This window comes from Pseudonaja textilis, chromosome 11, assembly GCF_049901715.1.
Source record: "Pseudonaja textilis isolate UNSWEBS1 chromosome 11, rPseTex1.2, whole genome shotgun sequence".
NCBI classification, from domain to species: Eukaryota; Metazoa; Chordata; class Lepidosauria; order Squamata; family Elapidae; genus Pseudonaja; species Pseudonaja textilis.
The window spans coordinates 16,710,041-16,735,976 of NC_142000.1; the positions used below are offsets into that span (position 1 = coordinate 16,710,041).

The 25,936-nt window shown below is 40.6% G+C and overlaps 1 protein-coding gene across 2 annotated transcripts in view; it reads right to left on the reverse strand.

Annotated features, from left to right (window-relative positions):
- Window positions 1–11,089: 11,089 nt before the first annotated feature.
- Window positions 11,090–25,936, reverse strand: part of ZNF423 (zinc finger protein 423) — a 254,995-nt gene continuing 240,148 nt past the window's right edge. For both annotated transcript variants that reach the window (XM_087940679.1, XM_087940678.1), the window contains one exon: window positions 11,090–11,876. In XM_087940679.1, the coding sequence (XP_087796805.1) occupies window positions 11,847–11,876 (30 nt within the window). In that variant the 3' untranslated portion in view covers window positions 11,090–11,846. The remainder of the gene's footprint in view (window positions 11,877–25,936) is intronic.

Below are 25,936 nucleotides of genomic sequence, written 5' to 3' on the forward strand. Positions count from 1 at the left end.
CCGTTGTTAAGTGAGTCTCTACAGTTAAATTAATAACATGGTTGTGTTGTGGTTAGCTGGCAGCAAGTGTGGACAGCTGAGGAGATGAGGGGCCAGGACCATTAGGGAGTGGACTGCTGCCTTCTGAGATTGTGGGGGCTGGCAGCAGCGATAAGGAGGTTCCTGAGGAGCCTGTGCCAAGTGCGCGTGTGTGCAGGGCTGCTTGTAGGAAAGAGCAGCTGCAGCAGCACAGGCAACTCAGGAGTAAGGCTGCAAGGTAATGGCCCCTCCTTCAAGAAGATAAAAGCCAGCTGTGAATCGGACGTTCTTTGCAGGAAGCAAAGACGTTTTGAAACTCCAGCCTCGTGGACATTGCAGTATCTTAAGTTGGTATTTGAAGACTCTTCTGTTGTAAAATGTCAAGCACTGTCAAACGGTATATAAGTCTAATGCTATTGCTACTGCTATTAAACCAGAACAGAACAGAATAACAGAGTTGGAAGGGACCTTGGGAAGCTAGTCCAACCCCCTGCCTAGGCAGGAAACCCTACACCACTTCAGACAACCGGTTGTCCAATGTCTTAAAAACTTCCCATGTTGAAGCATTTGCAACTTCTGGAGTCAATTCGTTCCACCGATTCATTGTTCTAACTGGCAGGAAATGTTTCAAGACTGCTTCTCTCCTTGATTAGTTTCCATTGCTGCCCCAATTGTAAACGCATGTGACATCCCATCTTAATTTTTCATTTGATATTCTTTAGCTTGCAATAGTTTCATTATTATGAATTACAGATTCCCCCCCCTTCCCCCCAATTCTAACCTGGAGCATTTAATAACTGCTCCCGGCATCTTTTGTCCTCTCAAGTTCAGTTGTTATCGGGCCCCAATAAGTCACAGGAAATCCCATATTTTCAAAACTAGACAGTTTCAGGTCACCTCTTGCTCACTGAAAAATGATGTGTTAAATCCCAAAGTCAATGAAGGAAATCTATTCCTTAAAGTCAATGCAAGTTTTACGCATCTAGGGATCCAAGGATCTAAAGAAATAATCCAATCCATGGAAAGTACTTTTTTAAGTCTTGTTGGCATATGGAAGGGAGAAATTCAAGGACTTAGTGGACATTGGAATCTTTGGTTGACTGCATCACCTGTTTCGTTTGGAAAGCTTCAGGTGCGTCATATCAGTTCCCTTCAATGGAGAGGTTAGTAGGGGAAGTCAGAAAGACTGCAGAAGACTGGTGGACACAGAGGGGGACACACTTCTTCACTTCACCCTTCTCCCTTCAGAAAAATTAAGGAAGGGTTGATATGAGAATTTCACTAAAGAGACATTTCAAATGCAAGTTCTCTTTAATTGAAGATAATGAAAACTGAGTGTTTTTTTTTCTTCTTCTTAAAGTAGGACAGTCTTTCCACAGAGTGCTAGTTCTTAATATAGAGCAAAGGAGAATTATTTATAAATTGCAGGGTTGGCTGAGAAAAAGTTTTGAACACAGACATACAGACACACTGTCTCTACCTCCATCTCTATATATGTATATCTATATCTATCACCAATTTATCTCATGCATCCATCCATCCCTATATCCTATCCTATCCTATCCTATCCTATCCTATCCTATCCTATCCTATCCTATCCTATCCAGAGGTGGTATTCAGAAGGTTCTGACCCGTTCTGGAGAACCGGTAGCGGAAATTTTGAGTAGTTTGGAGAACCAGCAAATCTCACCTCTGACTGGCCCCACCCCCCTCTATTCTCTGCCTCCCGAGTCCCAGCTGATTGGCTGGGTCTTTTTTTGTTGCCCTGCACAGGAGAATGGAGCTGGAAAGCAGGTTAGTGGAGTGAGGAAGGAATGGGGATTTTGCAGTATCCTTCCCCTGCTATGCCCACCAAGCCATGCCCACTGAACCGGTAGGAAATGTTTTTGAATCCCACCACTGATCCTATCCTATCCTACCTTTCCCTATCCTACCCTATCCTTCCTACTACTTACCTTATATCTCTGCCTGTCTGCTTGCCTGCCTGCCTGCCTGCCTGCCTGCCTGCCTGCCTGCCTATCTATCTATCTATCTATCTATCTATCTATCTATCTATCTATCTATCTATCTATCTATCTATCTATCTGTATGTCTGTCTGCCTGCTATCTATCTCTGACCTACCTAACTGCCAATAAATCTACTTACCTTGCATGTACAACTCCAATTTTCCAGTAGCAGAAGGAATAGGATGATACACAGGACAGACCTACAAGAGCTCCATTGCTTTTGCTAAAACAAACAGATAAACAAACAATTGAAGCTGCCATCTTCCTTCTCCTTAAAGCAGAAGGATGGTTTTCAAACTAAGTCTCTGTGGGGTTATATTGCTATCTGTGCAGTAGCAATCAGAGAACATATGGGAGACATTGGCAAATCTTATTCCAAAGTAGGAAACCAACTGATGATGTTGCGATCAAGAAAATTCCAAACCTAAGGAAAGCGTTTGTGTTTCCATGACACCAAGTGAAAAACAGAACACTCCTTTCTTTATGAAAAACAAGAAGAAGAACAAAAAACATATAGGACATGAGACTATTTTGGCAAGTTTGAGTCCACAAATGCACGCCACCCTCTCAGGTTCTAAGCAACCCGATAAGATGATTTATTCTGAAATCCTGAACTGAAAAGGGGGAAATTGCAGTATAGGCTGTTACAAGATTTCTCTCCAATCATCTACTGATTTTTCTAAAGTGTCTGTAGTAGGCTTGGGTTTATTCGTTGAGGCTTTTGTTCATGTGAATGTAAAGCTCTAAGAAACAGGGAAGGGAAAATAATGAAATCTACATATTGCAAATTTCTCCTCTAGGCTAATTTTTAAAATAGAGCAGAATTTTGCCCTGATTATATCTACCCAACTCTCTGCATTAAGTTACGTTTAGGTATGAAGTTATATTTTGGTTCAAAGAAAGCACCTCCAGTTCAGTTGGAAATCAATGTTCGTCACCATCTTACTTTTACTAAATCATGGTCAGATAGCGAAGGTAGATAGATGGTAATTCCCTTCCTAACACCTTTGTTACAAAACACTTCATATTTTTTCAAATTCATTGGCTACCTAGTGAAAAAAGAGGAACTCATTGGAAAAGACCATGATCTTGGAAAGGCTGAAGGCAGAAGAAGGGAGAGATGGTGAAATAGTGTGTTCAACACAATGAACATGAGTTTGGGCAACCTCTGGGAGACAACGGGGGAAGGGAAGGACCTGGTGTACTGTGGCCCATGGAGTTGCAAAGAGTTGGACACAACTTAGTAACTGAACAACCACAAACCGCTGAATAGAGATGGGATATGTTCACTGGTTGAGAACCATTGATGGGATTCAGCCGGTTCGCACAAGTTTGATAAAAACCGGTAGCTAATTTTTTTTGCTGAGTTTGGCGAACCGGTCAGACGTGTTTCACCCCTGCTGGAGAGCCCCCGTTGCTGCCTAAGGGCCACCACCTCTGAGCTCTGCAAGCTTCCAAGGTCCGGCCGGGATGAGCAGTTCCTGGAGTGCACACGGGGTCAGCTGCAGTGCGGCTGCGCTCTGGGAGAAAAGTGGTTTGGTCTTTTTGGAGGTGGTGGGATCTGCCCTGCAACCCGGCTTGAATTCCACAACTGCATAGACCAATGATGGCGAAACTTTTGGTTGTGGTGTGCCAAAAGCGTGTGTGTACCGGCACCCACAATGCAATGCACCCTGCCCCCCCTCCGTGCATGCACATGCAATACACCTACCCATCCTGTTACCTGTATTGTGCATGCGTGCGCCTCCCAGCTGATTTTTGGCCCATTTGAGGCTGTTTTCGCCCTCCCGGAGGCTCGAGGGAAGCCTTTGCAGCCTTTGGAGGCTGAAAACCGGGCCCGTTTTGGCACTTCCGATATTTCTGGAAGGCCCATTTTTCAGCCTCCTGAGGTTGCAAGGGCTTCCCTTGAGTCTCCAGGAGGGCAAGAACGGCCTCAAATAAGCTGAAAATCAGTTGGGAGGCGCACGCATGCGCAGTGCAGGTAAGTTTGGCTGGGGCTTGCGTGCCCACAGAAATGGCCCTGCGTGCCACCTGTGGCCATAGGTTCACCATCAGGGGCATAGATGGTCTAAAAGGATAAAAGGATCATCTACCTTTCATCCCTTAGCAGAGATCAACTAGAGACTTTTGCTGGGGAAAAGCTTCAGTTATTTGTAGTTTGATCAGGCCGTCGCAGGGTTTTAAAATGTCTTTCTAAGAAACTACAAAAACAGCAATAATGGCTTTGCCTTCCTACCAACCCCATTGAGATAATGCCCAAAATGTCCCTGAATTACCTGCCTGTGATTCTTAGGCTGTGGGTCAAGGGCAAACGTGTGTGTGTGGTTTAGTGCCCAATTTGGTATAATACAACTTGCAAAGATGCTCTCCAAGAAGCAGGAATGAACTAAAGGAGGTGATACGCTATCATTATTCTAAAAACTTGTACAGCGGCATCTCAGGATGTGTGTGTTCATAGGAAGGCCGGGCCAAAATCACCCTCACCACAGTTCTTCATATTCTCATTCACTTGCTTCTTGCTTCTTGAAATGATTAAAGGGATGTAGAATACTTGGACCTGCTTTTTCATTAAAACCAGCCCTGATCGGTGACAACATAGGATGGCCAAATGGTTGTTTGCTCTCCCAATGGTTGTCTCTCCCTGTGGGTCCACCAAAAAGGCAGGGAGGTAGGACGCTTTCTCCAAATTATTTGCAAAACCTCGGCCACCAAATTGGGTCAGGGAAATGCCTATTTCTTGGAGGGAGGAAGCTACTTTAGGCCTGCCATTTTGACATTCGCATTGGGAAACCGATGCCAATAACCCCCAGCCTGGAGACACATATGTGGTCTCTTGGCTGCCTCAGAAGATGGCCATCTGCTCCAATGGCTTCCTGCCCACCCAGGTTGCCTTTGGGAATGTGTGCTAGCCAGTGATTGGCTCAAGGATGTTTTGCAAACTGGGTCAGCCTGAACCTCATTTTGAGGAAGGCCTAGGAGACAAATGCATTTTACAGACATTGTTGGTATCTTTATGGAAAAGCTGTAAGGGATCATTTCAACGTTCAGTAATATTGTGTTGGAGAAACTCTACTGAATGTGTGGGTCACCGGCAGAAAAATTGCTTTTGAAGAAAATACAAATAGGGGAATGGTTAATAACAAAATATCCTTCTTGCTGATGGCAGTTCTCCATCTTAATTCTAATTTCTACCATTTGGGGACACATTTGAAAATGAATCCAGCATACAAGCAGAGACTTCCTGTTTTTCTGAGGTAAACTGGCTTGATGTCCTATCTGGTATTCTTTAAGGTAAGATTGAAGAAGTTAACGATTACGCCAACTACTTTTTGTTGAAAATGGCAATAGCGACATCAATAAGACTAATATATATCATCCCATAGTGCTTTACAGCACTCCTTGAGCAGTTTACAATGTCAGCATTATTTGCATATTTTCTTCCAACAATCTGGGTCCTCATTTCACTGAACTCGGAAGGATGAAAGGTGGAGTCAACCTTGAGCCGGTCAGGATCGAACTCTTGGCTGTGAGCAGCATTAGCCTGCAATACTGCATTCTGACCACTGCACCACCATGCCAATCACATGGCATTTATAGATCTCAAGACAGCTGATATTCATGAAAGAAGATCAAGTTTTAGGGTTCCACATACAAATAGACCAATGATTTCAAATATTCCACATCTGTAGCTCCAGCAATGATGATGGTTTCTCTGGAAAGGCCCTTCTTTTAGATGCCGTTCAATGTCCAGGTAGCTGCAGTGAAGACTGTTAGTTACACTAAAAGGGTGGAATAGAATCATTAAAAAGAAGGATGCAAAAAGAGGGACAAAATGAAATGTGAATGGCAGACATTAAAAAAAATTTTAAAAATTATTTTAAATAATTAAATTGAGTTGTTGAATTGTCCGATGATGAGGCGTCCCATGGCCAGTTGACTCTGGTGGGTTAGCTGAGGTGAATAGGCCGTGGCGAGTTACTCCCTTTCTGGTTGGTCTCTTGTGGAAAGTAGAAACGTCCTCAGTTGCAGGAAGCGGGGGGGGGGGGGAATCAATCCATCAGAATAGAGCTGGAAGGGACCCTGGAGGTCTTTTAGTCCACCCCCCTGCTGAAGCAGAAGGCCCCGATACAATACAAGGTGGACTTACTTTGTAATAAGCAAACAAAAGCGAATTTGACAGGTTCCTTGCAGAAGTCTATAAATAGGTAGCATCACTGAATATCGGCTGGTAGCGAGTTTCATAACGTGCTAGCAAGCCCCCCTAGGAACAAAACTCCCAAGTCATGTGGCTTCTTTGTGGCAAGGCAGAAAACTGAAATAAAAAGAGGGGCTGAGGGGCCCGTCAAACAATAGCCAGAGGTTTATCAGGAAACAACAAGCTATATTTTGCCCACCCTTCCTCGCTTGAAGAAAGAGCGAGAATATAATCTGCCTTTAGAACATGAGAGTTGAGAGTTTTGCCGGAAGGTGCTTATTATTTAGACGAATAGTTTGCCCATGATGGTCAATTCTTTGCCAGTTTCTTTTCACAGCGTGCTGAGCCTGGGCCTTGAGCCTCCCATTCCATTCAGCTCTGCCCCAAATTGTCCATTGAAGCCTTGTCACACCCATTGCCCAAGTAAAAATCAGCTTTCTTACTTGTATTGTGAGCTCTTTTGTGTGTGTGTGTCAGCATTCACCTCAACCAGCAGTTATCTCCCCCGTGTGCTTCTCTGGCTACCAAGTGGGGTGGAAAATAAGAAAAATTCAGAGCACAACAGTTGAGCGGAAATTAAAAATCTTTATATGGCATAAGTCAAGAGAGAGAGAGAAGTTTTTAAAAAGAGAGAGAATCACAAATTGTGTACTGGAACACTTTAGATTTCTTGCCGCATGGGGTCTGAGTGCCACTTTCTCCCTCAAGCTTTATTACATGGTTAGAAGGCCAGCAATACAAAACTTACTGTTTGATTTTTGAAACACCTATAGTGGCATAGCTTGAATTTTAGCATTGGCCACCGACAGCTCCCCGTGGTGAGACATACAGCTTTCTCAATAGAGCCATACATATGATTTTTTGCTAAGTGCTCTCCCTTCCCCATCCTACATAGCCTGTTTCCAGAAGTGACACTTAAATTAGTATATTTGCATTGCTCGTTCTGGGGAAATAGCCGAAAGAAATGACTAAAATGTGTACTGTACACTGTTAAAACTATAAAACTCACTCTCTTTCTCTCTCTCCAAAACAAACTTTATTGCAATAGGGGTTACTTTGAGAAAAGGAGAAAAAAAAAGATTGTTCTTGTCTATTTCACAGATCCTATAAATTTCTAAGTGAGGGTTTCTCAACTTTGGCAACTTTAAGATGAGGGGGTTTCAACTCCCAGAATTCCTCAACCAGCTGGCTGGGGGATTCTGGGAGTTGAAGTCCACACATTTTAAAGTTGCCAGATTTGAGAAATACCCTTCCAAGTTGTTGCAAAGTGATTTAGTCTAACTGAAGATACTACAGAAGAGACTCAGGTTACTAGCTGGGTCCTGAAAAATCCTTAAGAAAACCACCGAGCTCAAACAGTGCTTTTCATTGGCAAAATCCAAAGAATGATAAATAGGATTATTATTTTGCACACCAGTAGGGAAAAAAAAAGCCCTTCACATTTTCCCAGTTCTGGAAAATCTGGGCCATTTTTAAAAATTGTAGCATTTGGCAGAGTTAGGATTTTATCTTTTAAGAATATTGCTAGGCTTCCGTACTGCCCTGGGCACCCTGTTAATTTGACAGAATTCTGTCTTTCTATAGTCCATCTTTAGAAGAAGAGGAAGAGGAAGAGGAAGAAGAAGAAGAAGAAGAAGAAGAAGAAGAAGAAGAAGAAGAAGAAGAAGAAGAAGAAGAAGAAGAAGAAGAAGAAGAAGAGGAGGAGGAGGAGGAGGAGGAGGAGGAGGAGGAGGAGGAGGAGGAGGAGGAGGAGGGAGGAGGAGGAGGAGGAAGAAGAAGAAGAAGAAGAAGAAGAAGAAGAAGAAGAAGAAGAAGAAGAAGAAGAAGAAGAAGAAGAAGAAGAACAAATCTAGCAAATTGCAGAAACTCTTTTCTATGGTGTCAAAACAGAACTCTGTAAAATCTGACAGGACAGGAAAACTTTGGAACTTGTCTTGTGATATCTAATAATTATCTTTGAGTATTTATAATTGTTCTCGTGACATGTAATTATGCAGATACATTTGCATGTAGCTTTCCCCCTCTTGATTAACTGTGCTTGTGTAAGTTTGGTAAAAGTATCTCTCTGTGTGGGAAAAAAAATCAAAGTTTGCATATCTTACATGTCACCAATGCTTGCTTTCTTCTCTGTCTTTCTTTTTTGTTTCTTTCTTTCCCTTCCTTTCTTCCCTTTCTTTCTCTTTCTTCTTTCTTTTCTCTTTCTTTCCCTTCCTTCATTTTCTTTCCTTTCTCTCTCTTTCTTTCTTAAAATCTTTCTCTTCTTCCTTCCTTTTTATCTTCCCTCTCTCTCCCTCCCTCTCTCCCTCTCTCTCTGTTTTGATGTACCCTTGTTCATACAAGAAATGAACAAAACACTTTTATGGGAATCAGCATGAATTGCCAAGAATATGGATGTAACATTGAAGAATTCTTGATGGGTTCTTTTAGATCAAAGCTTGAGTCTTAATATATTTGAGAATTATACTGTAAATGAATTCACATTTGGAGCTGAGTAACTATTTTAAAAACTTTTAGAGAGAAAGGTTGAGCCACAATCAACATGCTATAGCTAGTGATCTAATATTCTGCAAATGTATTGGATATCAATTCTTCATCAGTATGTGGTGCATTAGGGTTAGAAAAAAATCCTAAATTTTATAGTATCAGAGATTTCCCTAATCAGAGAAAGAACATGAATGAAATTTCTCCAGTCTCTCCTTGTACACACTTAGCACAGAAATGCTTGCATTTCCAATTAGCCCTGTTGTATGTGTTTATGTAGCAAAAGAGGATGAAACAATAATTTCACCCCTAATGTTAAAAACAGCATTCTTAAAAAAAAAATAAAGGCCAAATCCAGGAAATGTTTTAGCATCTACTCTAAACCCCCCCCCCCCAGAGAATTATTCTTTCCAATCTAGGATTATGCTGTTCATTCACATCCTTCTCCTCCCATTAAGCTGTCTCCAAAATTTAATCTGGCAACACGTCAAAAGTATTGATTTTTAGGGAGCAAGCCACATTGTTGGAAGTTTTTAAAATACTTACTCAGTTCAAAATGTGAATTCATTTACAATATAATTCTCAAATATATTAAGACTCAAGCATTCTTGGATCTAAAAGAACCCAATCAATGTTAGATCCATATTCTTGTCAATTCTTGCTGATCCCCATAAAACTACAGGGACTAAAAAGACATCTGCTTTCATCTGAAATTTTTATTCCCTGCTCAGACTAACTGATCAAGTAATCTTTCAGCTTTCAGACCTTTGCTATATTTTGAACCTTTGCTCAGTGGTTCTTGCCAACACTGTGTTCATAAAGTCTTTCCAGTTAGGTGCTTGTAGAAAACTGTTGTATACCGGCAAATGTTGGGTTCTGCTTGAGATTTGTTCTGGAACATAGGAAATGCAAAACTGTTTCCAAACCAAGTCTATATGTGTATCATCACAAAACCTGGTTGGTTATTGCATTATAGCATTTATGAAAAATGTTCTTTTCTTATCCCAAATGTGCTGATGGACTTTTATTTTGTTCATAATTGTAACCTGCTCTCTAGAAGAGAGATCATTAGAAACCATATATAAAATCTGAGTAAATAACCTTCATTTTCTTTTACGGATTAGCTTTTCAGATATTGTCCTCTGAAACATTGATAATGATGATGCCCCTTGTGACAAAATCTTGGTGGAATTTGGTTTCTGTGGTCCACACCATCTTTATACATCAACCCTCTACCAGTTTGGTGTCTTTCAGATATGCTAAGTTTCAGGTCCAAAAATCTGTACCCATTGTGGGTAATGTCCACCATATATGTAAAGTCTCATCTGAGGGAAGCTGTTTCATATCATCCTTTTTTAATGATCCCATAGTCCCTTGCAGGGTGGAGTCTGAGCAACTGAATGGACCAGATTGTTTACTGGCTGGATGCCCTTCCTGTTGCCAATGCAGAGCTTTATGTAGCAGATACATTCTCAGTGTGCCCAGGGAGAGAAATATCTGCCTCCACCTAGGATTGAACTCACAGCCTCCTGATTGTGAGGCGAGAGCTCCACCTCTAGACCACCACACCAGGGAAGATGTTTCACATATGTTTATGAATTGGAATCTGCTACACATAACACATGGCCAATGCAACTTCTTGAGATGATAGACCAAGACTCAATTCACAAAAAGGCAGGGGTGGGATTCTACCAGTTTGCACCTATTCACTAGAACCGGTTGTTAACATTCTAAGCAGTTCGGAGAACTGGTGGTTAGAAGAAATTACTGGCCTAATCCTGTAAGGAAGGCAGGAAGGAAACATTCTGGTGTTGCTTACAGAAACTGCCTCTCAGTTAACCCATATTATATTCTTGGCAGGACCAGACTTCCTGTCTCAGGAACGGCTCTGGAGGTTTTTCCCCTCCTTTGCTGGTACTTTGCTTGTGTGGAATGACCATTCAAAGTTACAATGGCACTTAAAAAAGTGACTTATGACCATTTTTCACACTTACGACTGTTGCAGCATCCCCACAGTCATGAGAGGCCAGGTGAGGAGATGCATGCCTCGATGTGAGTGATATTGAGTTGGCCATGCCCAGCCAGTCACATGACCACCATGCCATGTCCACCCAGTCACATGACCACCAAGCCACGCCCACCAACTAAGCCACGTCCACAGAACCAGTTGTTAAAAAATCTGAATCCCACGCCTGTAAAAAGGTGCAGTTGTAGAGAGATGTAAACTTTGTTGACAACGTTTTAGAAAACCCAACTTACCTTTTGGTGACTTTTGGGGGCTTCAAATTTAGTGGCAAGTTCTAGACTTTACAAGCTATTCCCGTCTGACGTTTTTGCTCTTAAACATCACCTGTAGCATCCATTAAGGGGGAAATCAAGGACTTGACATTCATCCAATGTATTCCCTTTATTGAACTGTATTAGTTAATGCAATCAGATTCAGTCACATTTATAAAGCAGATCATCCAGTTGCACTGAAACTGATGAAATTCATTATTACATTTTTTTTAATTATTATTATTATTATTAATCACTGTCCGGTGAACTGGCAAATCCAATCAAAGCATTTAGTCTTTAATTGTTAAAAAAAAACCAAAAAAACCAAAACAAAAAAGTGTAAAAAATAATATATTCAGACAATAGCCAAGCCATCACATCACGATGCACAATTACCTAAAAATTGCAATGAAAAAAAAAAAAAGCGGTTAAACAGGGAAGGAAAAAAAGTCCTAACTGAAAGGAAGAAAAAAGAAAGAACAAAAGGAGAGAGTGGGGGAGAAGGAAACACTCCTAAATCTAGAACTATCCGTATAATACAAGAAGCAACGAAGGAATAAGCGCATCAAAAGCAGATTTTTTTTTTCTTTTTTCTTTATCTAGCAACTATAAATTCAATCAGAAGCAGAAGGTTTAAAGTTCACTTAGCTCAAACAGGACAATAAAAAATACTGCGCATGGAATACTTTTAATCTCTTCCATTAATATTCATTTCCAGCTGCTTATAATAGCAGCGCCTCATGGCCAAATCATTAGAGTTTTACATCTGGGTTGCAAATGACACTTTGATTGGATGTAATGTTCAAATGGTCCTCCCCACTGAGTTTCCGTCAAGTCCTCCGCAGAGAGGTCTCCTGTCGTGCTACGCTCACTGAGCATGCTGGCTCAACGTGTGGTTCTGGAAAGAGATGGAGGGGTGGGGGGGGTTGGGGGTTGGGGGAAGAGAGAAAGGAGACGTGTGTGAGGGGCAGAATAATAGAAAGCAAGCCCGTGCCCTCCTACTCAGTGGCATTTATGCAGAATTCGACATAAAAGCTTTGCAATTATTCCCAAACAAAATGCAATAAAGAGGAGCTTGAGGTGGGATGGGGAGGAGGAGGAGGAGGAAGGCGAGAGAAGGAAGGGGAAAAAAAAAAAAGACTCCTAAGTAACAGCTGCCAATGTGACATATTTGCTTTGTATCAGCAGATCTGTTAACGCCAGCAATGAACTTAAGGAGGGTGGGGGGGGGAAAGGGAGGGAGGACAGAAAGCAACATGACAAAAAGGACGAAAGAACAACATCCTTGCCGTGGACCATCCGTTAGGACTTCAGGACATCCAAGTCCAGGGCTAACCCACTGCAAAGGAAGCTGCAACAATCAAACCATGTTCTCTTGATGACTTAGGGATACCCGTTCCCTCCTTGCCCTCTTCCTCATTCTCACTTGGCACGAAGAAGAGAAGAGAAGGGAAGGGAAGGGAAGGGAAGAGAAGAGAAGAGAAGAGAAGAGAAGAGAAGAGAAGAGAAGAGAAGAGAAGAGAAGAGAAGAGAAGAGAAGAGGAGTAGGAGTAGGAGTAGGAGTAGGAATAGAGAGTAGAGTAGAGTAGAGTAGAGTAGAGTAGAGTAGAGTAGAGTAGAGTAGAGTAGAATAGAATAGAATAGAATAGAATAGAATAGAATAGGAGTAAGAAAGAATAGAGTGAAGTGGAGTGCAGTGCAGTGGAATGGAATAGAATGGAACGGAACGGAACGGAACAGAACAGAACAGAACAGAACAGAACAGAATATGGACATAAGAATAGAATAGAAATGGAATAGGAGTAGGAATAGAATAGAATAGAATAGAATAGAATAGAATAGAATAGAATAGAATAGAATAGAGTGAAGTGGAGTGCAGTGCAGTGGAATGGAATAGAATGGAACGGAACGGAACGGAACAGAACAGAACAGAACAGAACAGAACAGAATAGAATATGGACATAAGAATAGAATAGAAATGGAATAGGAGTAGGAATAGAATAGAATAGAATAGAATAGAATAGAATAGAATAGAATAGAATAGAATAGAATAGAGTAGAATAGAGTAGAATAGAATGAAGTGGAGTGTAATGGAATGGAATGGAATGGAATGGAATGGAACGGAACGGAACAGAACAGAACAGAACAGAACAGAATAGAATATGGACATAAGAATAGAATAGAAATGGAATAGGAGTAGGAATAGAATAGAATAGAATAGAATAGAATAGAATAGAATAGAATAGAATAGAATAGAATAGAATAGAATAGAATAGAGTGAAGTGGAGTGCAGTGCAGTGGAATGGAATAGAATGGAACGGAACGGAACGAACAGAACAGAACAGAACAGAACAGAACAGAACAGAATAGAATATGGACATAAGAATAGAATATAAATGGAATAGGAGTAGGAATAGAATAGAATAGAATAGAATAGAATAGAATAGAATAGAATAGAATAGAATAGAATAGAATGAAGTGGAGTGCAGTGCAGTGGAATGGAATAGAATGGAACGGAACGGAACGGAACAGAACAGAACAGAACAGAATAGAATATGGACATAAGAATAGAATAGAAATGGAATAGGAGTAGGAATAGAATAGAATAGAATAGAAGAGTAGAGTAGAATGAAGTGGAGTGCAATGGAATGGAATGGAATGGAATGGAACGGAACGGAACGGAACGGAACAGAACAGAACAGAACAGAACAGAATAGAATATGGACATAAGAATAGAATATAAATGGAATAGGAGTAGGAATAGAATAGAATAGAATAGAATAGAATAGAATAGAATAGAATAGAATAGAATAGAATAGAATTCTTTATTGGCCAAGTGTTATTGGGCACACAAAGAATTTGTCTTGGTGCAAATGCTCTCAGTGTAAATAATAATAATAATAATAATAATAATAATAATAATAATAATAATAATAATAATAATAATAATAATAATAATAGTACAGAACAGAATAACAGAGTTGGAAGAGATCTTGAAGGCCTCCTAGTCCAACCTCCTTCTCAAGCAAGAAATCCTAGACCATTTGAGACATGGGGCTGTCCAGTCTCTTTTTAAAAGCCTCCAGTGATGGAGCACCCATCACTTCTGGAATCAAGCTATTCCACTGGTTAATTGTTCTCACTTTTTAAAAAATTCCCCCTTAGTTCTAAGTTGCTTCTCTCCTGGATTACTTTCCACCCATTGCTTTTTGTCTTGCCTTCTGGTGTTTTGGAGAATAGCTTGACTCCTTCTTCTTTGTGGCAGCCCCTGAGATATCGGAAGATTGTTATCATGTCACCCGTAGTCCTTCTTGTCACTTGACTAGCCATACCCAATTCCTGCAACTGTTCTTCATATGTTTTAGCCTCCAAGTTCTTAATCTTCATTGCTTTTCTCTGCATTCTTTCCAAAGTCTCAACATCTTTTTTTACAATGTGGTGACCAAAACTGGATCCAGTATTCCTAGTATGGTCTTACTAAGGAATAGATCTTGAAGGAAAACTTCCAGAAAGGACCTGAGCAACAAGACTGAGTTATAAAATCTATTCATCTCAGTCAGTTGCTGCAAAAGGATGAAGCAGACACCACCAAGAGAAGATGTGTTGTTATTGCCAACGGACAGCCCTTAAATTCACCCCCAAAAAGAAGTAAAACAATGTAGGAGAGCAAATTTCTGGATACTAAGTTTTGCCCAAGATAAAAGGGTTAAATGGCCATTTGTGAAAATGGCAGTTGCGTTATCTAGGCTTGGTCAACGGATGATATTTATTGCGTGCTTCGGCAATTAGCTTTCTTTCTTTCTTTTCCTAATTTCCCTTAAGGGAAATATTACAGATCAGACATCCTGTCTTGTCCTTTGCCAAGACGCTAAATAAAACCTAATGCTATGCCATAGTAGCGTTTCTAATCTAATGCAAGCGGAAGTCACATCTCAGAAGCAGGGAATGTCATCTGGAAAACCCATCTCCTCAAAGTGCAGGAGACCTCATTATTCAAACAGTCCCTTGTGCCAATGTCTATGACATTACCACCTCTTCATTGCTTTTAGACCTGAAAACTTCTCAGAGAAGTAGGGATGAGTTCATGAGAAAAGATTCATCTGGTGCTGAACAGATGGCCACAGAGGTAGTTAGTTCCCTTCAGCTCCTAATCTTTTTGTTTTTTCATGGTAGAGGTTCTCCTTTAGCATCCTCCAAGTTGGTACTTTCTAGATGTATTGGCTTTCTATGCTATGGTTTTCCCAGTTGGAATGTATGGCTGTGAAAGTTGGACCATAAGGAAGGCTGAGTGTCAAAGAATGGAGGCCTTTGAACTCTGGTGCTGGAGAAGACTCTTGCGAGACCCTTGGACTGCAAAGTGATCACACCGGTCAGTCCTACAGGAGATCAATCCTGATTGCTCTTTAGAAGGCCAGATCCTGAAGATGAAACTCAAAGATTTTGGCCACCAGATGAGAAGGAAGGACTCACTGGAGAAGAGCCTAATGCTGGAAAAGATTGAGGGCAATAGAAGAAGAACGGGACGACAGAGAATGAGGTGGCTGGACGGAGTCACTGAAGCAGTTGGCGTGAGCTTAAATGGACTCCAGAAGATGGTAGAGGACAGGAAGGCCTGGAGGAACATTGTCCATGGAGTCGCGATGGGTCGGACATGACTTTGCAACTAACAACAACAACAAAGATGTATTGGCCTTCAAATCCCATAACTAAGAACTGAAGTCCCATATATCTTGAAGTCAATGAACTGGGGCAGTTTGCTTCTCCTTTAGTATGGTTTATAAAGTATGGGATATTGTGGCTTCTCTGGACTGAAGACTGTAGTATGGTATTCTCGGTCTTGCTTGGTTGTTTACTTGCAGACATTTCATTACCCAACTAGGTAATATCATCAGAGCAAGGGAGTGTGGAATTAGCATTGATGATGTTATCTAACATCTGCAAGCAAACAACTGAGCTCAGAACGTACCAAGAACTTCACAAACTCCACAGTTCAGCCCTGAGCTACACATATTCCCTTGTATTGAAGATTGTGGTCTAATAGATAGATGGATGGATGGATGGATGGGTGGGTGGGTGGGTGGATGGATAGATGATAGATAGATAGATAGATAGATAGATAGATAGATAGATAGATAGATAGATAGATAGATAGATAGATAGATAGATAGATAGATAGATAGATAGATAGATAGATAGATATTGGGGGGGGGGGGGATTTTTGTAGGAACCCCACTGTCCTAGAAAATGAAAACACCCAGCCTTGAAATAATTTCACTATCACTTTTTCACCCATTGCCTCTGAGATTTCATAATAGGCTGCGAGATTTTCTTTTATAATTATCTCAGTAGGAAAAATGAGTGAGAGCCGAGTCTAAATGAACTGTAATTTTGACTTATTGGTTTGACATTTAATGCGCCAACTTCAACTTTTCCCAAACCTTTTGTTTCCTCCCATAGTTTAGGAAAACCGAAGTCATGCAAAGTTGCTTTTTCTCTGAAGAAAGGTGCCGGCAGCCACATTTAACCAAGGGAAATCAAGGCTTACCAGCTTTGCCTCTATTGAAGGCACTCAATTCTGTGCATTTCCAAGGATTGGCCACAAGGTGACAATCGTGGCGTAGAATTTGGAAATGTGACAATGTTATGAAGCTCCAAGCTTCAGCCCAAGGCTTGCACACTTTGGGATGGGAAGGTACAGGGATTCGCAAGGAGCACCATTGTTTAGGGAAGAGAGAAAGAGCTCCTTACAATGAGATGTTTTTGGAATGAAGGATGCAAACACCAAACCAGAGTTTCTATATAAAGTTAAGGGTGTTCCACTTAACAGCGTTGCAAGAAAATTAAGGCGGCTCAACTGAATCTTTACAGCTATCGTGCATAAGAAGTACCAAAATCTCTATGTGCCTATATCTCTACCTATATCTCTACTTATCTACCTATCTACCTACCTACCTACCTACCATCATCTATCTATCATCTATCTACCTATATCTGTATGTACCTATATCTCTACCTATATCTCTACTTATCTACCTATATATCTATGTACCTATGTATCTCTTGATCTATCTATCATCTATCTACCTATATCTGTATGTACCTATATCTCTACCTATATCTCTACTTATCTATCTATCTATCTATCTATCTATCTATCTATCTATCTATCCATCCATCCATCCATCCATCCATCCACACACACCGCCATGTATCCACCCCCCACACACACACCAGTGGTGGAATTCAAATTGTTTTACCACCGGTTCGGTAGGCATGGCTTGGTGGGCATATTTTGCCTAATGCCAGTGCACAGCTTTCCCCATAACAGCTGTGACCTACAGTGCCAATCAGCTGAAAGGGAAAAGATCAGAAAAGCTGAGGGGAAGGTGAAAGGGCCGATCCTGCACTTTTCTCATCTTTATCCTCTCAGCTGATTGTCGGAGGATTTTTTTTTTTCCCTTCTCTCAGCTGATCGTCAGCTTTTTTTTTTTTTACTACCAGTTTGGAAGAACCGATCCGAACTGGTAGCATACCACCACTGCCACCCACCCACTCCAAAAAAAGTAAAAGTGCAAAAAAGGAAAGAAAAATAGAAAAAGAAAGAAAAATAGAAAAAGAATAGTTTCTGGCTTTCTTTGTTACAGATGTAAGTAAAAAAAAAAAATACATCCATCTCATTCTAACATTAACCTTTGTCTACACTACTTCAAAAATTCCATTTCATTCTATCCTGAAGTCAACTTTTCATTTCTTTATTTCTTACCAAAACAAAAACAAAAAAACCCACCCCAGAATGGCAAATCTGGCTCTCTTTCTTCAACTGTGGTAGAAACTCAAAGAGGCAAATGGAAGTTCCCTTGAACTGGAGATTAGAAAAGTTGATTGTCAAATCCATGCTTAAAACAGCACTGCAGTTATATTCTTTTCTTCATACGTAACAAGGAGCTTACTCGAATGAATGAATGAATGAATGAATGAATGAATAAATGAATGAATGAAAGAATTCTTTATTGGCCAAGTGTAATTAGACACACAAGAAATTTGTCTTGGTGCATATGCTCTCAGTTTACATAAAAAGTACAAAATGAGACAACCTTTTTGTGCCCCGACAAATGCTTAAAATAAATATGAGACTATCAATCCAAGGAGTGATTTTATGACTTCATTTGATAGAACTGAAAAGGATGGTTTTAAGGGAGTAAGTAGAGAAGACGCTGGAGTTGTAGAGAGGGATTGTGCAAACTCACAGCTTAAAAATGTTATGGCCCACTGCTGGTTCTGGACGGCACAGATGCTTGCGGCGTTCATCCATCCTCTGAATGGGAAACCATTGGATCAAATCATCTCAGTGCCCCTCATGCTATTTTGTTCTCTTTTCTAAGCCAGATGAAAGCCAGCTTTGGGGCAGGAGAGTAGAGAGATTGAGTCACCTTTGTCCTCTTGGGCAGTTTGTGTATCTCTATGCTTATTTTTAGAATGGTTTGACAGTTATCCAAAGGTCTGATGTTAACAGATGGCCTGTCTTAAAGACTCATATGCTCGCTAGCATGCAATTCCGAAAAAACGGTAAATGCACTCAAGAGCGTGCCATAAACAGCTTTCAATGACTACTCCAAATCCAATTTTGTTACCACACTTCATTAAAACTGATAGCAGGTAACCCAGGCTGCTCTTAATTCCCAATCCAGTTATTCTAGGTAACAGGCAAGTACAGTTAGTTATCTGCCTACTCTTGGTTTCCCAAGGCAGATGCCATTTTGGCCTATATCTTTTTCCATCCATTATGTTGCAGAGTTGAAAAACCTGAAGAAAAAGGAGCTGATTGTCCAAAAAAAGAGAGGATTATCTCTCAAAGGTGAGAAGTTCAATCAAAAACCATCTTTGATTCTCCTTCTTGATGTCAATTGTAGTAATTGTAGCAATACTACATGTAGTAGCAATAGTTGGTAGTGAGGAGGAGGAGGAGAAGGAGAGGAAGGAGAGGAAGATGAGGAAGAGAGGAGGAGGAGAAGAAGAGGAGGAGGAGGAGGAGGAGTTTTACTTCTCATCCAAGAACCTTCATCAATTCTGACAAGATGGTGGGGAGGGATGGAAAGATCATATTTCTTTGCAGTCATCTGGTTGTTTGTATTCTCTCTGAGAGCCATTGAGGCCACTTACCTATTTAGGAAGGCTTGAAGTTGGAGCCTGCTAACCTAGTAATATCTAAATACTGGGACTTGTGAAGAAATTTATTTCCTTGCTACCATGTTTGAGCCATGCTAGACTAGATGGGTCATTGGCCTCATCTAACAGAGCAACTCTTATGCTCATTTTATGAACTGTAGGGAAAAACCACTCAACCTGTGCACCTCATCACCCATATCTTGACCATGTTACTTACTGGGGTGACAAGTTTTAAATCTGAGGGTGATTACCCACTTTTCTTTCTTGTCTGGGAATCCCAGAACTAGCAAGCAATAATCCGAGATCATAGCTGGAACTGACAATATCTCAGAGATATCATTAAAACTCATATTCTCTAATGGACTACATATTTTCTTTAAAAAGAAGCTGATGCTTTTGTGAAGAAAAATAAAGGAAATCCCTTGGCTTCCTGAACACAACACTTTAAAAATTAAAAAAGAAGAAATAAAAACAACAACAGCAGAGAATATATTACTAAGAGATAAGCAGAAATCTCCTGTAAGAGAGACAATGTATGTAACAGTGATGGATTGAGGTACCCACTAAAACAAGGCAACAAACAATATCCTGTCCCAAAGGAGAACATGCTCTTGAGAATTTTTTTTTCCAAAGTATGACTTCATCAACCTTTGATTTGTATGATGCAGGGTACCAAAAGTCAAAAAAAGATTTGAGGATGGCATTTCCTAGCTATCCATCAAAATGCAAAAAGAAGGAAATGAACCCACATTTAATTATCATTGCCAGGAACATATTACAGGAGATGTTTAAGCACCTTTGACATATGATGGCCTCCAGACACAATTTCCATCTGACTGGGTAAACAAGATTTTGTTTGTGCTGTATGAGGAATAGGAGAGAGAGAAAGAGAAAGGGAGAGGGAGAGGGGGGGAGAGAGAGATAGAAATGGAAAATTCTCAGCACTCTTTTGACAAGAGTTGGCCTTTTGATCCCTGTTTTGACAGTCTAGAGTCTTGCTCTTCATGTATCTCCTTCCATGAACTTGGGCTAAAGTTCTCAGGAAGAGTTTCATGCCCAGAAGAACTGGCTGGCCACCGATCTCTGACACAGTGGCAAGCTCTGTGGAATACCTTGGAATAACATGCAGCTATCTTGACAGAAACTAATGTTCAGTTGCTAATGATATGCTTGGAAGTGGAAGGCTTACTGTTGAGGTTGAAAATCAGATTTCTAACCTAGAATCAAGGTCCAGTGCAATGCCAGGAATTAGTTCATTGGGTGTTTAGGATTTGTAATAGATGAGATAGCAAGTCCAATGGTCTAGGACAGAGGTCTCCAAACTTGGCAACTTTAAGACTTGTGGACTTCAACTCCCAGAATTCCTCAGCCAGACTGGAGAATTCTGGGAGTTGAAGTCCACAAGTCTTAAAGTTGCCAAGTTTGTATGCTGGCTGGAGAATTCTGGGAGTTGAAGTCCACAAGTCTTAAAGTTGCCAAGTTTGGGGACCCTGGTCTAGGAAGATTCTCAGTCCTCCGGGTCTTGGTTGTCCCAAAGGTGCTTTTTCAAAAGGCAACTGGACTTCGTTTTTCCTTGAAAATGTTTCGCTTTTCATCCAAGAAGCTTCTTCAGTTCTGACTGAGCTGAACTGAAGAAGCTCATTGGGTGAGAAATGTCTTCCTTACAGTAAAAACATGGCATTTCCCCTTCCTCAAGGTACTAATTAACATCAATAATGGTATAACTTAGGATTCTGGCAGCCTCAAAACTTAGAAGACTCATAGATGGTTGATTGCGTGAGCCATTTGCTTTTCTTCAGAAAGATATTTTCCTAAAGACCAGCTGTCTTGTAAAGAAATCCAAACTGTTGTTTGGAATGTGGATTCATTACATCTTCCTAGGATCTGGTTTAAAAAAAAACTACACCTCTTTTCTTTTTCCTAGTCCTACCTTAAGAGACCAAGTCAACTGGGTGAACCTTGGGCCAGTCATTCTCTTTCAGCCCTGGGAAGGAGGCAATGGCAAACCACTCTGAAATCTTGCCAGATTTGTCCAGGCACGCACGCACGCACACACACACACACACACACACCCTACACACAAAAAGACAGACCCCAAATGCTGGACCAGTTTGAGTAGTTGACTTGGGTGCTTGATCTGTGCCCCAGACCCATTTTTGCAGATTCTCATTACTGTACTACAAAAACCGCAATTTCCTACAATTTTCAGGCATGAAATAGAAGAAAACCTAAATATACACCCTAAATTAGTTCAGTGCCAAAATTAGGTTAATCGCCACCATGCTAAGCTGCCAAGGTTCTGACCTTAGCAAGGAGAAAGATCTCTTAGCCCTTACTTCCAACAGTAAACAATTATGATAATGATTAAAAAAAAATTCCATCCAGTTTAAGCATATTTGCTTCTTGGCTGACTTTATTTATCTCAATCAGCATGCACATATGAAGAGCACATTATTTTATTTATTACTTATTAAATTTGTATGCTGCGTATCTCACCATCTTAAGCGATTCTTTGTAGAATCTAAAGAAAAGCAAGTTAGAACTATACCCGGTTAAATGAACGAGAAAGGAATTAAAAGAAATGGAAGAATAAGAAAGAATAGAAATGGAATAGAATAGAATGGAATAGAAAGGAATAGAAATAGAACAGAACAGAATAATAAATAGAATAGAATTTAGAATAGAACAGAATAGAAAAAAATGGAATGGAATGGAATAGAAATAGAATAGAACAAAACAATAAATAGAATAGAATAGAATTTGCAATAGAGATAAGTCAAGTAGAAATAGAATAGGAATAGGAATAGGAAAAGAAAAGAAAAGAAAATATGGAATGGAACAGAACAGAACCGAATAGAACAGAGTAGCTTTATTTTGTTTGATTGGACACACAAGGAATTGGTTCTCTTATATATAAAGTAGCATATAAATTTAATAAATAAAAATAATTCCACAATACAGTACCATGAGTGCATCTAAGTGAAGCATGTTCTTGGAGTTCTACTAAAAACCTGGAAAAAGTAGATTTATCCTTAAAATTTCTCCAGGGGAAAATCGGAAGGTGACTTAGCACTGTAAAAAGACTAAACCGCTAGCTACTTTTCATAAGATTTATATTTTAGATCGTGCCCAGTGTAGATTTATGGTGATCCTCGGCAGAGCGATATCTGCGATGAAAGACAAGGAAGAACAAACCAGGTGAATCAGGAAGGAAGACAAGCATGCCAAGGTAGCTGAAATCGTTTTAAAAAAACCCCTCCTACGAAAACATCATATCGATACAATCTGCATGTTTTGACACAAGACAGAAAGAACGCTAAAAAATATCTCTAGCACCAAAATGCGGGAAATGATTCTTTTCTTTTCTTTCCTTTTGCATCAAAGCACCCCTAATCTTTATTTAAGCCATGAGATATGGTGTCACATTGGTTAATTAATTTGAATTCTGCAGCTTCTCGTTCCATCTGTCCCTTGAATTTGATCCAGCAGTTCTGGCTTGCAAGGCGACCGTGACTTCATTATAACGGCAGCTGAGCAGCCCAGCTCTGCTGCACTGCACTGGGGCAGGTGTGTGATGAGTACCCAGGGTGTGCAAAACTCTCAAAAGGTGATTCACAAGCGTTTTCTGCTATTTAGCCTTTCTAGGTCTTATTGTGGGTGGGACACGGCAGATTTGGATAAACGTGACAAAGAGGCCATGATCACATTTTCTCACAACTCATGGAAGTGGATCCACAGTAATGATGGTTCACTCAGAATAACAGAGAGTGGGAAGGGACCTTGGAGAACTTCTAGTCCAACCCCCTGCTCAATCAGCAGACCCTATACCATGTCAGACAAATGGTTGTCCAATCTCTTCTTAAATACCCTCCTGTGTTGGACCACCCGCGACTTCTGGAGACAAGTCGTTCCTCTGGTTAATTGTTCTCACTGTCGGGAAATTTTTTCTTAGTTCTAGGTTGCTTCTCTCCTAATGCTCCCAGTGAGGATGATTCCATGCAACTTCCCATGTTAAAGAGAACCAAAATGAACTTCCCATCATCCCCAGAAAAACTCTGTACAGTTAACTGTAACAATTCGATGGTACAGGAGATTTTTGGCTGGGAAACAATATGCAGAGAAATAAAATCAACTCTCCCCAATAGATTGTAATCTCAGATTTGGAATAAATACCCCCATGACTGTTTTGGCTTTCTGTCTGTTTGTCTGCCTGCCTGCTTGCCCACCTGCCCACCCACCGATCCACCCATTCATCTATCTATCTATCTATCTATCTATCTATCTATCTATCTATCTATCTATCCATCCATCCATCTATCATCTATCTATCTATCTATCTATCTATCTATCTATCTATCTATCCATCCATCCATCCATCCATCTATCTATCTATCATCTATCTATCATCTATCTATCTATCTATCCATCCATCCATCCATCTATCATCTATCTATCTATCTATCTATCTATCTATCTATCTATCTATCTATTTATAATCTATCTAATCTCTCTCTCTCCTATCTATCAATCTATCTATCATCTATCATCTATCTAATCTCTCTCTATCTATCTATCTATCTATCTATCTATCTATCTATCTATCTATCATCTATCTACCATCCATCTAATCTCTCTCTCTCTTCTATCTATCTATCTATCTATCTATCTATCTATCTATCTATCTATCTATCTATCTATCTATCTATCATCTATCATCTATCATCTATCTAATCTCCTATCTATCTATCTATCTATCTATCTATCTATCTATCTATCTATCTATCTATCTATCTATCATCTATCTAATCTCTCTCTCTCTACTATCAATCTATCAATCTATTTATCATCTATCATCTATCTAATCTCTCTATCTATCTATCTATCTATCTATCTATCTATCTATCTATCTATCTATCTATCTATCTACAATATCTAAATGGGATACTCATTATCACAAAGTGATGACCCTGACCTTTAGATCAAATGATAAATAAAGTTCTCTGTGAATCTTTTCGACCGATTGATATTAAAGTCAGTGCTGTCTCTTAAGTCGATGTCGGTAGCATCTTTCTCCCTCTAATACATATATTTTGAAACAAGCCTTTGGCTTCTCCTTTTAGTTTTAAATGGTGCCCTTTGCTTTTGTTCTGCCTGACCCGCTCTGAGTTCTGGTTTCTGCACTCCAGAGATTTTGGATGCCGCCATATCCATCGGAACAAGGGAAGAGAAGGCGATTTCAAAGGCCAGCGTAGGCTTCCTTTAATCACATCCTCTGTAGGGCGAACCAACGCCGATGCACCATTGGCTGCAGGTGCGCTTTGAGAACCGAACATTGTGAAAAATCAGAGCTTGGTTTCTCTGCCTTGACAGCTTCCCAAAGAGCAACCTGGGAGTCAATCTTTGCCTGTCTCACATCTGAATGACAAGAGATAAAACCGGTTCAGATTTGGGCCAATATGAACTGAATTCCACCTTTTTCCCTTCTGGAAGGAGGGAAAAGGCAGCTCTAAGCATGGGGTCATTTTATAAAGGAAGGGGAACTCTTTATAGGGTAGGAAAGATTTAAACCAGCACCGGCGGGCAGAAATATATGGCCAGGGGTGGGCAAAATGCCACATTTGTGCGAAAAAGATAATAGGAATAAGTTGTTAAACGGAAGGGCAGGCTTCCCAAAGAGATACAGACGACTATCAATAATTACAGGTCTACTTGATTGTCGTGCTTTCTGGCTCAAAGGCCACACATAGTAAAAGTCGGTTTTGTTTGATGCTGGAGGATGGAATTTCACTTTTCTGTGGAAGCCAATCAACTCAAAGAGGCACAGATTTCTCGGTCTAAAAATAGACCCACTCTCTTTCTCTCTGTTGTTTGGACATTCAGATATACGATGCTGGGAATGCAACACTTGCTGACATTTCCAGTCGCTTCTGATAGCCAGGAACTCTTTGACAAAAGAACAGGACGATGGTAGAGAACCTATTTTAACCTTGAAAACATTGAGTCCACTTTTTTATACAATCACCCCATGTAGTTGTCATGAACATAGAACATATAATCCTAGGGCTGGAAGCAGAGGTGGGATTTAGCAGGTTCTGACCAGTTCTGGAGAACCGGTGGTGGAAATTTTGAGTAGTTTGGAGAACCGGCAAGTCCCACCTCTGACTGGCCCCGCCCCCATTTATCCTCTGCCTCCTGAGTCCCAGCTGATTGGCTGAGTCTTCTTTGGTTGCCCTGCACAGGAGAACGGAGCTGGAAAGCAGGTTAGTTGGGTAGGGAGGGAATGGGGATTTTGCAGTAACTTTCCCCTGCCACGCCCACCAAGCCACGCCCACAGAACCGAAAGTAAAAAAATTTGAATCCCACCACTGGCTGGAAGGGCTCTCAAAGGTCTTCTATCCTAACCCGCTGCCCCCAAAGCACGAATCCTAATACTGTCCTGGTCAAATGGTTGTCCAATATTTTCTGGAAAGCCTCCAGCAATGGTGCATCCACAACTCTAGAAGGCAAGCTATTCCATTGATTAATTGTTCTCGCTATCAGTACTAAATGTCTATGGAAATTCTCAGTCATCCTGGTCAAGATTGTCCCAAAGGTGCATTTTTCAAGAGGCCACTGGACTTGCTGGTTTTTCTTTGAAGACGTTTCGCTTCTCATCCAAGAAGCTTCTTTAGCTCTGACTGATTTCAATTCCCCATCCATTATCCAGTCAGAGATGAAGAAGCTTCTTGGATGAGAAGGGAAACATCTCCAGAGGAAAAAACCAGAAAGTCCAATGGCCTCTTGAAAAAAACA